We start from the raw sequence: 16,532 nt of genomic DNA on the forward strand, positions 1-16,532 counted from the left end.
GACTATGGTTTGTTAATTTTGGGGGGGTATGGGAGGAACATATTGGAAGCAATGCAGTTATTTTAGGTTATTTGTTTTTCTTATTCCTCTGTTTTGGTTTTGTTTGAAATGTAGTTTTTTTATTGTTTGTTTGTTTTTTAATTTTCTGATAAATAAAGTTAAAAAATATATAGACAAATTACCATCAAAGAAATTTAAAAAAAAAAAGTTTTACATTTAACATCTACTTTGTCTGATATTAGTATAGCTACTAATTTCAAAAACTATACTGTTTTAACTGCATGCCAGCTGCTTCTCCATGCAGGACAAGTTCTGGTAGAATTCAGTCCTCCAGGCTTCCACGAGATATACTGGTAGACATATACACACCCAGTATACACAGAGGAGCTACCCTGCTGCCTCTGGAACTGGGATCAGGGATCCACACTGAGAGTGGACCAACCTCAAGGGCGCCATGAGATTTCCCTACCACTTTTAAGTTCTGTTTTCTTAATTCGGTGCTCACCCAGTTAGTGCAACCATTTAACTGTTTTCAGGAGCCCTAAGAGCAATGGCTCTGTCTGTTTTTGCTAGGTGTTCCATGATTCTGTGGTGGAACAAAACTCCGAAGTGTCTCACTCTACCATCTTGGTTGAGAAGATGTTAGAATACACATACTTTTCAAATGTACATGGTCTATTCAAAAGATAGACCATATGGTAAGGCATAAAATAAATCTCAATAAATTTACAAAAAGTAAAACCATACAAAATATGTTCTCAGAGAACAATGGAATTCAATTAAAAATTAAGAACAGAAGGAAATTCTGGAAATTCACATATTATTTTGTAACTTCTAAATGAACTCTTAAATAACAAACAGGTTAAATAATAAATCATAAGAGAAATTAGAAAACAGTTTTGAAATTAATAAAAATGAAAACATAACATATCAAACATGAGACGCAGCTAAAACAGTGCTTAGAAGGAAACTTATGACAGATTTGCCTATATTTGAAAAGAAGAAAGACCTCAAATCAATAACCTCCACCTCCACCTTATGCAACTTGGAAAAGAAAAACAAACTAAATATAAAAAAGAAGACAAAAGGAAATAATAAAGATTAAAGTAGAAATAAATGAAACAGAATATAGACAAAATAGAAACCAAATTAATTAAACCAAAAAGCTGGTTCTTTGAGATAAATCAACAAAATTGACAAACCCATAGCTAGACTGAACAAGAGAAAAAGAGAGAAGTCTCAAATTACTAAAATTAGGAATAAAAGAGGGGCATTACTCCCTTTGAGGGACTGGGGGAAAATGTATAAATATTAAACTTCCCCAACTGGGTTATTACGGATGTTCTTGCAAGCACTGAGGTCTACCAATTTGGTAGGCCAAGCCCTCAATCTTGGGGCTTGCCCTTATGAAGCTTGTTACTGCAAAGGAGAGGCAAAGCCTACTTACAATTGTGCCTAAGAGTCCCCCCAAAGAACCTCTTTAATTGCTCAGATGTGGCATCTCTCCCTCTGTAAGCCTACTCGGCAGGTAAACCCACTGCTCTCCCCGCTATGTGGGACATGACTCCCAGGGATGAGCCTGGATCCAGTGTCATGGGATTGAGAAAATATTCTCGACCAAAAGGGGGAAGTAAAATGAAACAAAATAAAGTTTCAGTGGCTGAGATACTTCAAATGGAGTCAAGAGGTCACTCTGGAGGGTATTCTTATGAACTATATAGATATCCCTTTTTAGTTTTTAGTATATTGGAATAGATAGAAGGAAATACCTGAAACTGTCAAACTGCAACTCAGTAACCATGATTCTTGAAGACGACTGTGTCACTATGTAGCTTACACGGTGTGACTTTGTGATTGCAAAAACCTTGTGGCTCACCCTCCCTTTATCCAGTGCATGGACAGATGAGTAGAAAAATGGGAACAAAAATTAAATGAAAAATAGCATGGGATGGGAGGATGGAATGTTTTGAGTTTTCTTTTATATTTTTATTTTTATTCTTATTTTTATCTTTATTTTTGGAGCAATGAAAATGTTTAGAAATTGATTGTGGTGATGAATGCACAACTATATGATGGTACTATGAGCAAGTGATTGTATACTGTGGATGACTGTATGGTATATGAATGTACCTCAATAAAACTGACTTTTAAAAAATACATATAAAAAATTGAATACTACAGTGCTTCAAAGGACTTTGTCAAAAGGGTGAAAAAGGCAACCAACTCAATGGAAGAAAACATTTGGAAACCACGTACCTGACAAGTGTTTGATATCCAGAATGGGTGCATGAGGGTGGTAGAAAGGACAAGTTTAGAGTCATGTATGTCACCAGAAGAAAAACTGGTGGTTAAAATATGGGAATGTAGAACACAATGAATCTTGTGGTGGACAATGCCAGTGATTAACTGTACAAATATTAAAAAGTTCTTTCATGAACTAGAGCAAATGTACAACACTATTGTAAGAAGGTAATAATAGAGCGGTATATGGAAAAAATGTACCTATCACAAACTATGGACTACAGTTAACAAATGATTTTTCATCAACAGGAACAAAGTACCACACCAATACTACTGGTTAATAAAATAAAGGAATAAGGAGTACGGGAGGATTTGGGTTTTGTTTTGTTTTTTTTTTCCTTTTCTGGAGTAATGAAAATGTTCTAAATTTGATCATGGGTCTGTATGCACAACTATGTGATGATACTGTGAACCAGTGATTGTATACTTCAGATGGTTTCTATGGTGTGTGAATATATCTCAGTAAAATTGCATTAAATAAAATAAAAAAGCTAAACACAAAGCTGCCATATGACACAGCAATTCCATTCCTAGTTATCTACCCTAAAGAAATGAAGAAAAATGCCCATAGTCTTCTACAAGAATGTTTATAGAAACATTATTCACAATAGCAAAAAGTAGGTACAGCCAAAATACCCATCAGCTAGTAAATGGATAAACACAAGGCAGTATATCCATGCAATAGGATATAATTCGGCAATAAAAGAAAGTACTGATGCATGCTGTAATACAGATAAACCTCAAAAACGCTATGTTCAGTGAGAGAAGTCAGACACAAAAAAATGATTATCGTATGACTGCATGATTCCATTTATATGAAATGTCCAAAAAAGACAAATCTACAGAGACAGAAATTAGATTAGTGGTTGTCCAGGACTGCTATTGAGAATGGAGAATGGACATAAAAGGATGTATAGTGCCTTTTTAGGGGTATGATAAGTTCTAAAATTAGACTGCAATGATGACTGCACAACTCTTCAAATATACCAAAAATTACTGAATTGTAGCCTTAAAATGGATAGATTTGATTGTATGTAAATTATATCTCAATAAAACATCTAATTTTTTTAAAAAAGACACTAAGTATTGCATTCTTTAGAGTGAGTTCAAACACAGTAGAGAGGCTTAGATATTACAAAGTAATACAAATGTAAGGGGATTTTTTTTCCTCTTTTGATTAATGTTTTTGTTGATTTTACCTTCCTGCACACACCAGCAACTTATAAAAGTATCAGATAATTAGAAAAAAGTATTGAATCAGAGAATTCAATATGTATGATTAATCCAAAAAACTAAGGCTACTAATATTAAACTGTTTCCCAGAAATATACTCGTAATATTTCTTCCCATTCTACTAATGAATTAGAAGAACTAAATTTTCTCATCTGTGAAAAATGCCAATAATATTTATAACCTCACAAGATTTGTGAAAATTAAATGTGACAGTTCAGGCTTAGCCTAAATCACATTATATAATAAATACTCTATAGATGTTAGGTGCTGTAATTATATTTTGAGGGTATTCAGAGCCAGCCCTGGTGATTTTGTTCAAGTGCTATATTATGGATATAGTAAAAGCCCCAAAGTACTGACTAATGGAGTAGGAAGAACAGTACAATGACTTGATAAGAACATTATATTACCAGAGAACTAGGCCCATAGGTACAAATTCTTTAAGCTCATTGGTGGTTAAAATAAGATCAAAAGAGGAAATGAAAAGTCCTGGAGAACAGGCAAGCTAAACTGGTTCTCTTCTAAAAATAATCAATCAATGCAAAGATATGAACACATGCCCATTTCTGAGTGAAGCAAATAACAATATCCATCCCTATTTACTGTTTAGAACCAAGTAAACTTGCTAACTCTGCCTACTGATTTAACTCTCATAATCTGGAGTCATCCATACAATTCACCATGTTTACACCACCTCAGTTTCCAGACATTCTAACCAGCGGCAAACATTTTAGCTACCTGAATCTAGCATGTAGATTTAGAAGAAAAGTTAAGAATCAAACGCTCCAGAATCTTCAGTAAAGGTAGAGAAACATTAGGAGTTTAAAGTACAAAAAAGAACAAAGCTTAAGCCCCTATGATTTGTTTTAGGTCTTCCCTACCATGCATCACATATTTTTCTAAAGTATTTTGTCCTTTAATTATGCAAACACATGTCCCCAAAAATACAGTACAGAGGCATTTAATGAACATTTTAACTATGTGAAAAACAAATGGAATGTAGATATTAATATGTATTAAAGTCTTAATTAAGGTACAAATGAATTGCCCATAGTCACACTATTTATATATAGTGTATGTGACACAAACTTGTATCTTACCTTTCTGGTGATGTCTTAGAAGTGACAGGACTCCCACCGACACCTTTATTACTTTTATAGTCTAGAGAGATGATCTTATTTCTTAGGCTTCTTTTCAACTAGGAAAAAAATGCAATATGACAATTAAAAGGCACTACAAATGTTCTTTTCCTTTAGAAACTCAAGATAAGCAACAAAATTCATAGTTCACAGAGGAATAAAAAAAATTACAATCTACAGAATATGTGGCTGTGTTGCCACTACAAGAATATAGGCCCAACAATAAATAATAACAAGCAATTTTAAAATATCAAGGTAAGTTTAGTTAGGAAATCAACATTTTGAGATTTCAAGTCCTAAAATGAGTATGGAAAATGTGGAATGTGTTTAAAGGGAGAAATAAAAATTATTATGACAGGTTAAATAGGGTCTGTGATTCTGAATAACAGCATTTATAACAATTGGGAGGAATTAAAATTGGTTCCCTGAAAATTGCTGCATGGAAAGGTTTAGGAAAGAGCCAGACATCATACTAACATGATTTAGATTTAATCTGCCTAGAAAAATAAGTTTCAAATTGACTTATTCGTATGTAAATAGTGTGAACCTGGGCAAATAAATTATTTATTTTCTCTGTGCCTTAGTTCCCTTATCTGAAAATGGATGTAATAATAATGGCTATCTCACAGGGATGTATGATGATTAAATAAAATTATATATGTAGTAAGTTTAAAATACTGTATAGAACATGGTCACTTTCAATTAGCGTTGCCCTTTTTATGATCCAGACACTACATTATCTCATCACAGCAGCCCTGCAAAGTAACAACACATCACCTTATAAGAGGAAAGTGATGCTAACAGAATAAACTTGTCCAATTGAACCCAAGTCTGTCTAATATATAAAGCATTCCAGTGCTGTAATTCTATATTAAATTCTCAGAAATCTTTCCTATCGAGGTATCAACCTAAAAACATGTATCATCTTCATTTCACCATGAAATGTAAAATAATACATCTTTTCTCCATTCCCACTGTCACTGCCTTAGTTCTGTTTCTTCTTATTTCTGACTTGTACTCTTGCAACAGTCTCCTAATGGGTTTCCCTGTCAACAGTCTCTTATCCTACCATCCAGCATCCACTCCATCATCGAAGTTAAATCTTTCAAAAATGCAAATCTGCTATTATTCTCTAAATTAAACTTCAAAATGTTCCCCACTACCTACAGGAGAAAAAAAAAATGAGTTCTCATTTCTCACTTCTGTTCCTATGAACCTTGAATTCTCAAAATACTAAATTATTTCCTGAAATACTAGTTACCTGAAAGTGCTATGTAGTTTCACCCTTTTACATTTCTGCAAGTTACTCCCTCTTTCTAGAATGCATTTTGCCTTCCCATGCTCTCCCTGTCCATTAAGCCCCAACTCTAGTATTATGAAGTCTTCTTTATCCTCTTGAGGAGTAAATCTTTCTTCTATGATATCATATTATTTTATATTCCTCTATTATTGATTACACTTCTTGAAGTGAATTTTAATATTTGTTTATATCAAACTGAAGCCAGGACTAGGATGACTGGGCTCTGTGGTGGTTTGGAGTTGAATATACCCCAGAGAAAACATGTTCTTAATCAATTCCTGTGGGTGTGAATCATTGTAAACATAACTTTTAGATAAGGTTACTTCAGCAAAGGTGTTTCCCACCTCAGTCACGATGGGTCTTAATCCTACTACCAGAGTCCTTTATAAATGGAATGAAATTCAGACAGACGGTAGAGAAAGCCATGGGAAGCAAGAAGCTGAAATTCAACAGAACCTGGAAGAGAAGGGAGAGGCCAGGATAGGCTGCCATGTGCATTGTTATGTGACAGAGGAGGCAAGGACCAAGGATCACTGGCAGCCAACACCAGAATGGCCGTCTTCGGAAAGAAAGTATCGTCTTGATGACACCTTGATTTAGACTTTCTCTTAGCCTTAAAATTGTAAGCCAATATTCTGGAATGTATCCAGTTGTTACAACTAAACCCAAATATTATATAATGTATAACATTAACCTGTACAAAATAATGGGATCTCATCCCCTATTCTAGGTTCCATGTATTTGGGTAGTTTAAATAAACTGACCAGACAGGTTAAATTAGATAGTGTGCTACAGAAAATTTAAATTTTGGACCAAATAAACATCCTTTCCTTTGGTCTCACCCAGAAGTTGAAGTTTTCAAATACAAACAATATCATCCTTTACCCTGTATTCTGATTTATCTTAGTCCTAACCAGGTCCATTTCATTCATATCTCTAATTGGAGTCTGATCTCTTATTCAGCTTCTTTAACAGTTGCTGTATGGAGTAATGCTGACTTCCAGAGCTACAGAATTCTAACTCTGAGTCTCAGGTGTCACACAGATACCTAATGTTCCAGGGAACTAGGAGATTAAACACAAGAGCATAGCATCTCAGAATTTAGAAATAATAGTTAAAACTCAGGAATAGATGTGATGGCTGTAAGAGTTTACAATGTAGGAACCTTTAAAATGAGCCTTATTTGAACATTCTGTACTCCCTTAATCAACGACTGCCATTCTCTGCCCACTTTCTATCCCTTGATAACCAGTGCACTTGAATTCAATTCTCAGAATTTGCTCATTATAGTTAGTTTATATTAATGAGACCATACATTATTTGTCCTTTTGTTTCTAGCTTATTTCACTGAACATAATGTCCTCAAGGTTCATTTACCTAGTTGCTGCCACACAACCTTATTCCTTCCTGCTGCCACTCAATATTCTGTTGTATGTATACACCACGATTCACCCTTCTGTTCACCAGTCGATGTACCCTCAGTCCACCTCTATCCATTGCAAATCGTGAATAACACTGCTATAAACATTAGTGCGCAAAATGCCCATTTGCGTCCCTGCTTTCAGTTCTTCCAAGTCTTTGTCTAATAAATGAGTTGCAGAATCATGCAGCAACCCTATACTTAGACTCCTGTGGATCACCACACTGCCCTCAGAGGGGCTGCACCTTTTCACTTCCCCACCAAGTGAATAGGTATAACTCTCTCTTCACCTCTTCTCCAGCACTTGTATCCCTCTGTTAATTTTTCAAACAGTTTTGTTCACACACCACACAATTCAGCCTAAGTGTACAATCAGTGGTTCCCAGTATAATCACATAATTACACACTCACCACCACCATTTCTTCAGCAAGCAAAGAAGAAAAGAGAAAAAAGAGAAACAAGAATCCCAAACCCCTTCCTTACAACACCCCCCCCTTATTGACACTTAGCTTTGGTAAGCTGCCTTTGTTACAATTAATGAAAGAACACTACAATGTTACTGTTAACTGTAGGCCCTAGTTTGAATTAAATGTATTTTTTCATATTTCATCCCATTTTTAACACCTTGCAATAGTGGCATTCAATTGGTCTCCCTTAAGAAAAAACTTTCTTATATTTGTACATCTAATCACTATCCTTGTCTACTCTAGGTTTTGCTATGTTATATAGTCCTCATTTTTATCCTCTATCTTTCCTTCTGGTGTCAGGCATGCCCCTAGCTTTCCTCTTTCAACCATACTCACATTCAGCTTTGTTCATTATATTTACAATACTGTACAACTATCGCATAGTATTGTGCTATCCATTTCTGGATCTTTAAAATCAATGTTGTTAAGGAGAGGCTAGGCCTGCCTATAATTGTGCCTAAGAGTCTCCTCCTGAATGCCTCTTTTTGCTCAGATGTGGCCCTCTCTCTCTCTAGCTAAGCCAACTTGGCAGATGAAATCACTGCCTTCCCCCCTATGTGGGTCTGACACCCAAGGGAGTAAATCTCCCTAGCAACATGGAATTTGACTCCTGGGGAGGAATCTAGATCTGGCATAGTGGGATGGAGAACATCATCTTGACCAAAAGGGGGATGTGAAAGGAAATGAAATAAGCTTCAGTGGCAGAGAGATTCCAAAAGGAGCCAAGAGGTCACTCTGGTGGGCACTCTTACGCACAATACAGACAACCCTTTTTAGGTTCTAATGAATTGGAATAGCTAGCAGTAAATACCTGAAACTATCAAACTACAACCCAGAACCCCTGAATCTGGAAGACAACTGTATAAAAATTTAGCTTATGAGGGGTGACAATGTGATTGGGAAAGTCATATGGACCACACTCCCCTCTGTCCAGTGTATAGATGGATGAGTAGAAAAATCAGGGCAAAAAAAAAAAAAGGCACCCAGTGTTCTGTTTTACTTTAATTGTTCTTTTTCACTTTAATTTTTATTCTTATTATTTTTGTGTGTGTGGTAATGCAAATGTTCAAAAATTAGTTTTGGTGATGAACGCACAACTATATAATGGTACTGTGAACAACTGAATATATACATTGTATGACTGCATGGTATGTGAATATATCTCAATAAAATCAAATTTAAAAAAAAATCAATACTGTTGAACATTCTGTACTCCTTCAACATCAAGTGCCCAAACTCTACCCTCTTACTATCTCCTGATAACCTGTGTTTTCAACTTTAACTCTCAGAGTTTGCTCATTATAGTTAAGTCATATTAGTGAGACCATACAGTATTTGTACTTCTGTTTCTGGTGTATTTCACTCAACACAATGACCTCAAGGTTCATCCACATTATTACATACATCATGACTTTATTCTGTCTTATAGCTGCGTAATATTCCATTGTATGTATATAGCGCAGTTTATTTCTACACTCGTCCGCTGACAGATATTTGGGCTGTTTCCATCACTTTGCAATCATGAATAATGCTGCTATAAACATCAGTGTGAAAATGTCCCTTGGCATATCTGCTTTCAGTTCCTCCAGATATATACTTAGTAATGGGATTAGATGGATCATACATCAATTCTATACTTAGCTTCCTGAGGAACCACCAAATGGCCTTCCAGATCAGTTGCACCATCTTACATTCCCACCAAGAGTGAATGAGTATACCTATTTTTTCACATCTCTCCAGCACTTGTAGTTTCTGGTTTTTTGATAATGACCATTCTAGTAGGTGTGAAATGATATCTCATTGTGGTTTTGATTTGCATTTCCCTGATTGCTAGTGAAGTTGGGCATCTTTTCATATGCTTTGAGCCACTTGTATTTCCTCTTTGGAAAAGTGTCTATTCAAGTCTTTTGCCCATTTTTCAATTGGGTTGTTGTCTCTTTGTTGTTGAATTGTAGTATCTCTTTATATATTCTCAATATTAAACCCTTATCTAATATGTGGTTGTTCTGGCTCTCTAATGCTGTCATTATGCAAAATACCATAAATGGTTTGGCTTTTATAAAGGGGGTTTATTTGGTTACAAATTTACAGTCTGAAGGCCATGAAAATGTCCAAATGAAGGCATCAACACCAAGTATACCTCAACTGAAGAAAGGTATACCTCTGTTTGCTGGGAAGGTACATGGCATAACATGAATGCACCCTGAGAACATTCTGTAGAGTGAAATAAGCCAGATACAAAAGGACAAAAATTGAATGGTCTCACTAATACGAACTAATTATAATGAGCAATCTCTTCGAGCTAAAATCCAGAGTATAGGTTACCAGGATACAAAGAGGGTAGAGAATGGGGAGCTGATACTTAATTTGTACAGAATTTTTAATAAGGTTGATTATAAATACTTGCAAATGGATAGAAGTGATGGTATCACATTACTGTAAGGGTAAGTAACAGTGCTGAATTATAGGTGTAATTATGGTTGAAGGGGGAAATTTAGGGTTGTATATGTCACTAGAAGGAACACTAGAGGATAAAACATGAGACTGTATAACATACTGAGTCCTGTTGTGGATGACAACTGAGGTTAATTACAGAAATACAAGAATGTTCTTACATATCTAGACAAACGTATGTCACTTCTACAAGGTGCTAAGAATAGGGTGGTATATGGGGAAAAATACAACTAATGCAAACTGTGGACTATAGCTAACAGTAACACTGTAATATTCTTGCATCGAGTGTAACAAAGGTACTATACCAATGCTAAGCTAAGTTTCAATAAATAGGGAAGTATAAGGAGTATGGAATTTTTTTTTTTTTTTTTTTTTTTTTTTTTAGCAATGAGAATCTCCTCAAATTGTTTGTGGTGATAAATGCACAACTCTGAGATTATACCAAGAGCCTCAGACTGTATGGTGTGTGAAGAAAACTGTTTATTTTTTTAAAAAATTGTATCTCTTAGTAAGATACCTCTTGCCAGTCACATATCTTCACCTACTGGACATTTCTTATGTTTATTTAATTGTCAACTCAAATCCAAAGTCATAATCTTCCCAAGCCCCAAAGATATCCCCCAGAAGAAAACAAATAAACAAAACAAAACAAAATGTTATTTTTGCCAATGAAGTTAATTCTCTAAAAAATAAAATTAAAAATATGAATGCAAAAAGATAGCAAAATTCTCTTGAAATAAGGTTGTTTTTTCTTCCCCATTGAATTGGCAACAATTTTACTGTATGACGATACCCAGTGCCGGTAAGTGTGCAGACAAATGGGTACTTCCCTTGGAGCCAAAAGTAAATTGGTGATAACAAAATAAGGTTTCAGTGGCTAAGAGATTTCAAACAGAGTCGAGAGGCTATCCTAGAGGTTACTCTTATACACGCTCCAGCTAGATATTCCAAATGCCCACAGTATTACAAGCCCTAACCAACAGTAGTTCCAAAAATACTAAAGAATATCTAGGACCCTATCTGAGACTCCTTTTATAAAGTTTCACTAACTTTACCTTTCAGAAACTTAAATCCCCTAGAGTGTTCCTATGCCAGATAAGTCCCAAAATTCAGAGGCAACAGCCTAAGAACATCAACCAAGGGCATCGCCCCCTTCCCCATAATGTCAACACCCATTTTCAATATGAACAAGTTAGGTTGGTCACTGCCCAGATATCCCTGAAGATTGAGACAGTGATGAAACAAGAGAGAGGGGTAGCAACTGTCTGACAAGATAGGATTTAACAAAGGATTGCGAATACTGAATCTTTACATAAATATTTTTTTCATTTTTTAGTTTCTAGGGTACTAGAATAGCTAGAAGGAAATAACTTACATGGTAGAACTGTAACATATAACATGCTTAGAAATTTGCTCTATAGCTACTAGTTAAATTATACTTTGAAAGTTATCACCTTTCTGTATATATGTATACCTCACAATAAGGAAATAACTGAAATGGTGGAACAGTAACCCATAACATTCTTTGAATTTGCTCTCTAACTACTTGTTAAATTGTACTCTGAAAGTTATCACTTTTCTGTATATATAGTATAGTTCACAACAGAAAAACGTAAAAAAAAACAAAACAGTAACTTGGCAGCAATATAAAGTGGTGGTATAAATACATATAAATTCTGAGACAATTCTGTAATATTTATTAAAATTTAAAATGCAAATTCTTTTAAGACTCATTAATCCTACTCAAAAATGGTCTCCTGTATAAATCATGTTCACTTGAGCACTGTTTCTATTAGCAAAACTCTGGAAACAAACAACCATGTAATATTAGTGAACAAAGTCAATAAATTATAGTATAACCACATCATGAACTACTATAGAGCCATCAAAAAAAGGTAAAAAATAGACCAGGGTGAATTAAAATGGAAAACTCTTTTAAAATATATTATTATATGAAATCAGCATAGCACAGAACAGTATGTATTTCATGATGCCTTTTCTTCAAAGATGAAAAAACAGTATGTAGGAATATGCATTTCTTTTTTTTCTTGAATGGAATTAGCAAAAAAACTTAATATTGTTTCCCTTTAGAGAAAAGGGACAAAGGAAGGATTCTTAATTCATTTCACCTTGTTTACAGCCTAAATTCTCTAACTTTATACAAATAATTTTTTCTTAAGTAATCTGGTCTCACTTATTTCCCTTTTGTATACCTCTCTGTATAAAAATAAACAATAAACATATCACTTAAAAATAAAACTATTTTAAATGTCCTCTTATGCTCTATTATTAATCTTAAAGCAACCAATATTGATGACAAATCTTTCCTCTGAGAACAAGTTATAACAAATGGTTAATTTTTCATGTCTGTAACATAAAGACACAAATATTCAAGGGGATTTAAAATTTGTTACCCTAAAAGGATACAAATGGATAAACTAGAAAATCTGAAAATATTCTAGTTTTAAAGAATTAACCATGAGTTGTGCCATAGCAAGAGAAAAAAAATAATACTTTAAGTGCTATCTCAAACCTTATTCTTTAGAGCCCTATAATATTTCTCAACAGTGACAAAATCAAAGTACAGATTTATAAGCAGACTATCTTTTGAAACACAATACAATAAAGAGTTGTATCATTCTTTAAGATATCCTCTCTAACCTACAAAGTAAGCAAAGACCAATGGAGCAAAGGATTCTAGTAAATTTAAAATTCTAATACACTTAAAATGTAATTTATTTTTAAATATTGAGATTCATATTTCATTAAGAAATCAAACATGTACAATATAGTATTCTTACATTTAAACTGAAGAAGAACCCAAACTTCAAAGCATCATTTCAACATACACAAGAAAGAACTAATTTAAAACCTACAATTAAGTAACACAAGACCAAAAAAAGGACATATAAGAAAGTAAAAGTTCAGTTTTACTAAAATATTTTAAGCACACCAAATAAAACTATATTCTTAAAAGACATTAGTTTTTATTTACCCCCTGCAAAGGGAGATCCCAGCATTCTGAGCTTCTGAGTTTGGACAGTGGTGACTGAACATGAATATCTTCTGGTTTTGCATTTAGCATCCTTGTTATCCGAAACTAGAATGAGAAAATTATCAAGTTAATGGAAACATAAACAAATAAGAGCTGAATCAGATAACAGAGCCCTCCATTTTTTAATCAAAATTTTTTACTGTAGAATATAACATATATATATATATATATAGAAGTAATAACTTTACAACTGCAATTTAAGAAATAGTTAGCAAATTTCAAAGAATATTATAGGTTACACTTCCACAGTTTCAGTTATTTCCTTATTGTGAAATATATATACAACAAGAAGCCTTTTAAAGTATGATTTAACAAGTAGTTATATAGGAAATTTCCAAAGTTGTTATGAGTTACAATACCATAGTTTCAGTTATTTCCTTATTGTGAAATATAACATATACACAAAAAGGTGATAGTTTTCAAATTACAATTTAACAAGTAGCTGTAGAACAAATATATCTTTTTTGTTTTTACAAAACATTTTAAAAGAGAAATTATACAAGAGAAAACACAATAAAACCTTCTCATTGAATATAAAGGTAAATACATGAAGTGCCACAACAGCTTCTTAAATAGTCTCTTGTCTGAAGTCTCTCACCTTTCTGATCTTTCAAATGTGATGCCCAGGGTTCTCAAGTAAACAAACCTAATTATGACTACAATACTTAATATACAACAATGGCATGCCATTACTTACAGATAAAACTCTTCATAATCTGAGCTCCTTCACATCAGTCACACACTGCAAAATCTATATCCAACCACACTGAGTTACTCAAACTTCTCCAAATGTGTCATGTCATTTTATGTCTCTATACCTTTGAATATAACTCCCTCAGCCTAGAATGTCCTTCCCTCTATTTCCCCCTCATAAAATGTTCTGCCCCAAATTATTCCCTTATCCAAACAACTACCACCCCCATACCAAGGCATTCCTTTCCCTGGGTATTAGTATTTGATACATTTGCATTAATTTATTTATATTAGACATATCATACTATATTACAATTATTTGTCTACATGTCAGTCTTCTCCAGACCGTGGAGATGCATAAAGAGAGGGCCCTGCCTTATTCACCATTGTGTTTCCAATTTACTGAATAAACAAATGAATGTTTGGGTTGCAGTTGCAAGTTTGAAAACATCTGTTAGAATTTACATATATTAACAATCAAAAAATTTTAAAGTATAGTAATTCTTCAAGTTCAGCCTGTAAGATGTAATATATAATAAGCACTCTATCAACAACAACCAATAACAATCCATAAAGTGATTTCTACGAGAGGAAAGCACCTATCAGGAAGACAGAAGGAACCTGAAGAACGTATATGTCAATTCTTCTATTCCATTAGCATCCCTGGAAGACAAAGATAATCCTCCTGGGCACCAATAATTTGTCAATCACTTAAACTTATTCTATATAAAAAGGCACCTCTTTTTAATTCTTTATCTGCAAAAGAACACGGTATCTCTAAATCAATCATTCCCTTCATATTCCTAGTTCGGGAAGAACTGTTGCTTTCTCAGAGAGAGTAAGGCAAAGGTTTCAGTCTATTCACACACATAGATCCTTTGTAAATAGGTTACTTAGCTTACATTACATAGAGACTAAATAGAGATAGAGATGCCTGAGAAGCTCCCAGATATTTGAGCTCCCAGTACTGGTACCAAGGAAGCCTTAAGTTCAAAAATGCAGGAAAGCAACTGAGATTTCCCAAGAGTAAGAGCTAAGTATAGGTGTTAAAGATTGGAGATGTCATCTGTGGGATAGTTCATATTTTTTCAGTTTTTTTGTCATGTTACCCATGAGTGGCTTACACCTAATGTCAATGAATTATTTACCCTAATCAATATTCATGTATCACATACTTCCATTAGGGTCAACATAAAATATAATCTACCTCACTTTGAAAAGGGCAGTTCTCTACTTTCCACAAAGTATAGACACATATATAGGCTGGATATTTATAAAAACTCTAAAACAGCATCAAAAGCCTTAAAAATGTTCATATACTCTTATTCAGTAATTATACTTCTAAGAATTTATGCTAAGAAAATAAAATCAAAATATATACAAATATTTATGAACAGGAATATAGACTAAGTTATTATTTTTCATATGGAAAACTTACAACTACAATAAAAGAAAAATAAAACAAAATTATAGTAAAGTCTAACGATATACCATAAAGTTGCTATTAAATAACATATTCCAAAAGAATATTTACTGACATAAATTGTTTCCAACATAAGTGGGGGAAAAAAAAGCATGTGAACAGAATGAGCCCTCTTTTATAAGGCAAAAAATAATAATGTATACAAAAAATATATAGAAGGACATACACCAAAATGTTTATAAGTGATTATCTCTGAATGGTGGGATGGCAGGTGATTTTTATTTTCATTTTTGTGTTTTCCTGCAGTTCCCAACTGTCTTATTTTTGAATAGGACCACCATGTACTTATTAAAGGAAGGAAAAAAAAAAAAAAAAAAACACAAAGTCCCAGAAAAATATCTGCTGCAGATTCCTTTTCAATAAATCGCAGGCCCAGATTTCTCTAATATTATGAATGAAGGGCCAGCAGATTTCAGGCAGAATTACTCTGTCAATTTCTTCTACACTCACTTTCTTCCTAACAATAAATTCTTCAAAAACAATACAATACTTTTTACAATATTGTGATCTATTTTTTTAACTTTATTAAAAATTTAAAAAAACAAACAAAACACATTTCAAACAAAACAAAGAAAAGGATTAAGAAAAACAGATAACCTAAAATAACTACTTTGCTTCCAATATGTTTCTACCACACCCCATGAAAATTAACAAAGCATAACCAAACAATGGGATAAGAAAAACAAATAATCTAAAATAACTACACTGCTTCCAACATGTTCCTACAAAACCCAAGAAAATCTGCAAATCATAATCATTCCTGAGGATTCCCGTAACATTGAGATTACCCTCAATATTTATCTGTTCTTATTAGATTATTGTTCCCCCTTCATTAGTTGCTGTCTATCTCTAGGTTCCCCCTAAATTCTACAATATAAAATATTTATTTTACATTTTTCACACAGTTCACATTACTGGTAACATACAATACCTCTCCTTTTGTGTCTAGCTTATTCTCTGATCTATTCTCAGACAAATTTTAATTA

The 16,532-nt window shown here is 33.7% G+C and overlaps 1 protein-coding gene across 6 annotated transcripts in view; it reads right to left on the reverse strand.

Annotated features, from left to right (window-relative positions):
• SENP7 (SUMO specific peptidase 7) overlaps window positions 1-16,532 on the reverse strand; it is a 214,718-nt gene that overhangs the window by 144,273 nt on the left and 53,913 nt on the right. For all 6 annotated transcript variants that reach the window (XM_037834886.1, XM_037834912.1, XM_037834927.1 and 3 more), the window contains 2 exons: window positions 13,311-13,415; window positions 4,635-4,732 (listed from right to left, as the gene is read on the reverse strand). In XM_037834886.1, the coding sequence (XP_037690814.1) occupies window positions 4,635-4,732; window positions 13,311-13,415 (203 nt within the window). The remainder of the gene's footprint in view (window positions 1-4,634; window positions 4,733-13,310; window positions 13,416-16,532) is intronic.

Source organism: Choloepus didactylus, chromosome 1 (assembly GCF_015220235.1).
Source record: "Choloepus didactylus isolate mChoDid1 chromosome 1, mChoDid1.pri, whole genome shotgun sequence".
NCBI classification, from domain to species: Eukaryota; Metazoa; Chordata; class Mammalia; order Pilosa; family Megalonychidae; genus Choloepus; species Choloepus didactylus.